Here is a 2223-nt window from a genome sequence, read left to right as displayed (position 1 = left end):
GCCGCAGGCAGCCCCATGCCCATCGGCATCTTCATCGTCGTCATCCCCATCATCATCCTCATCCCCGTCCCCATCATCATCCTCCTCATCCCCATCGGCATCCCCATCATCATCATCCTCATCCCCATCATCATCATCCTCATCCTCATCCCCATCGGCATCCCCGTCCGCATCGTCATCATCCTCATCCCCATCATCATCATCCTCATCCCCATCGGCATCCCCATCCGCATCGTCATCATCCTCATCCCCATCATCATCATCCTCATCCCCATCGGCATCCCCATCCACATCGTCATCATCCTCATCCCCATCCCCATCATCATCATCCTCATCCCCATCCCCATCATCATCATCCTCATCCTCATCCCCATCATCATCCTCATCCCCACTCCCATCGGCATCCCCATCCCCATCGTCATCATCATCATCCCCATCCCCATCATCATCATCCTCATCCCCATCCTCATCCTCATCCCCATCCCCATCATCATCATCCTCATCCCCATCTGCATCCCCATCCCCATCATCATCATCCTCATCCCCATCTGCATCCCCATCCGCATCGTCATCATCATCATCCTCATCCCCATCCCCATCATCATCATCCTCATCCCCATCCCCATCCCCATCAACATCCCCATCCCCATCATCATCCTCATCCCCATCATCATCATCCTCATCCCCACTCCCATCGGCATCCCCATCCCCATCGTCATCATCCTCATCCCCATCATCATCATCCTCATCCTCATCCCCATACCCATCGGCATCCCCATCATCATCATCGTCGTCATCCTCATGGTCATCCCCATCCCCATCCTCATCCTCATTGTCATCCCCATCATCCTCATCCCCATCCCCATCATCATCATCCTCATACCCATCATCATCATCCTCATCCCCATCCCCATCAGCATCATCCTCATCCCCATACCCATCGGCATCCCCATCCCCATCATCATCATCCTCATCCTCATCCCCATCAGCATCCCCATCATCATCATCGTCGTCATCCTCATGGTCATCCCCATCCTCATGCTCATTGTCATCCCCATCCTCATCATCATCCTCATCCCCATCGGTATCCCCATCTTCATGCTCACCCCCTCCCCATCTCCATGGCCATCCCATGACCATCCCCATCCTCATCCCATCTCCATCCCCATCTCCACGGCCATCCCAGAGGCCATCCGCATCCTCATCCCCTCCCCATCTCTATGCCCATCCCATCCCCATCCCCATCCTCATCCCATCCCCATCTCCATTCCCATGACCATCCCCATCTCCATTCCCATGACCATCCCCATCCTCTTCCCATGACCATCCCCATCCTCATCCCATCCACATCCCCATTCCCACGGCCATCCCCATCCCATCCCCATGGCCATCCCAATCTTCATCCCATTGCCATCCCCATTCCCATCTCCATCCCATGACCAACCCCATCTTCTTCCCATGGCCATCCCCATCCTCATCCCATCCCATCCTCATCCCATCCCCATCCCCATCCCCATCCCCATCTCCATCCCACGGCCATCCTCATTACCATGACAATCCCCATCTCCATCTCCATGGCCACCCCATGGCCATTGCCATCTTCTTCCCATGGCCATCCCCATCCTCATCCTATCCCCATCCCCATCTCCATCCCATGGCCAGCCCCATTCCCATCCCCATCTCCATCCCCATCTCCACGGCCATCCCATTGCCATCTCCATTCCCATGGCCATCCCCATCCCATCCTCATCTCCATGGCCATCCCCATCTCCATTCCATCCCCATTCCCATTCCCATGACTGTCCCCATTCCCATGAACATCCCATCCCCATCCCATCCCCATCTCCACCTCCATGGCCATCCCCATCCCATCCCCATCCTCATCCCATGGCCATCCCCATCCCCATCCCATCCCCATGGTGATGCCCATCCCCATCCCCATCCCATCCCCATCCCCATCCCCATCCCATCCCCATCCCCATGCCATCCCCATCTCCCCGGCTCCGCGCCCGCTCCCGGCCGCCTCTTTGGGACCCGCCGGCACGCGGAGCCGCGCGGCTCTTCCCGCCCCGTTCCCGCTCACCGGACACCATTCCCCTGCGGCGGTGCGACTCGGCGAAGGCCGTGATGCGGGGCCAGCTGATGGCGATCTCCTCGGCTGCGGGACAGCACGGAGCGCTCGCCCGCCGTGCCCGGAGAGCATCCGGCCTCGGGGTGGGGTGG

General features: G+C 58.5%; 1 protein-coding gene across 1 annotated transcript in view; it reads left to right on the top strand.

Annotated features, from left to right (window-relative positions):
- Positions 1 to 1323, top strand: part of LOC112957574 (SH3 and multiple ankyrin repeat domains protein 1-like) — a 15893-nt gene extending 14570 nt beyond the window's left edge. The window contains exon 10 of the mRNA XM_026051237.1: positions 918 to 1323. Within this exon, the coding sequence (XP_025907022.1) occupies positions 918 to 1323 (406 nt within the window). The remainder of the gene's footprint in view (positions 1 to 917) is intronic.
- Positions 1324 to 2223: the final 900 nt, after the last annotated feature.

Source organism: Nothoprocta perdicaria, unplaced genomic scaffold (genome assembly GCF_003342845.1).
Source record: "Nothoprocta perdicaria isolate Ctin4 unplaced genomic scaffold, notPer1 scaffold_733, whole genome shotgun sequence".
NCBI classification, from domain to species: Eukaryota; Metazoa; Chordata; class Aves; order Tinamiformes; family Tinamidae; genus Nothoprocta; species Nothoprocta perdicaria.
The sequence above is the reverse complement of the archived record's forward strand: the minus strand, read 5'-3'. Positions and strand labels throughout refer to the sequence as shown.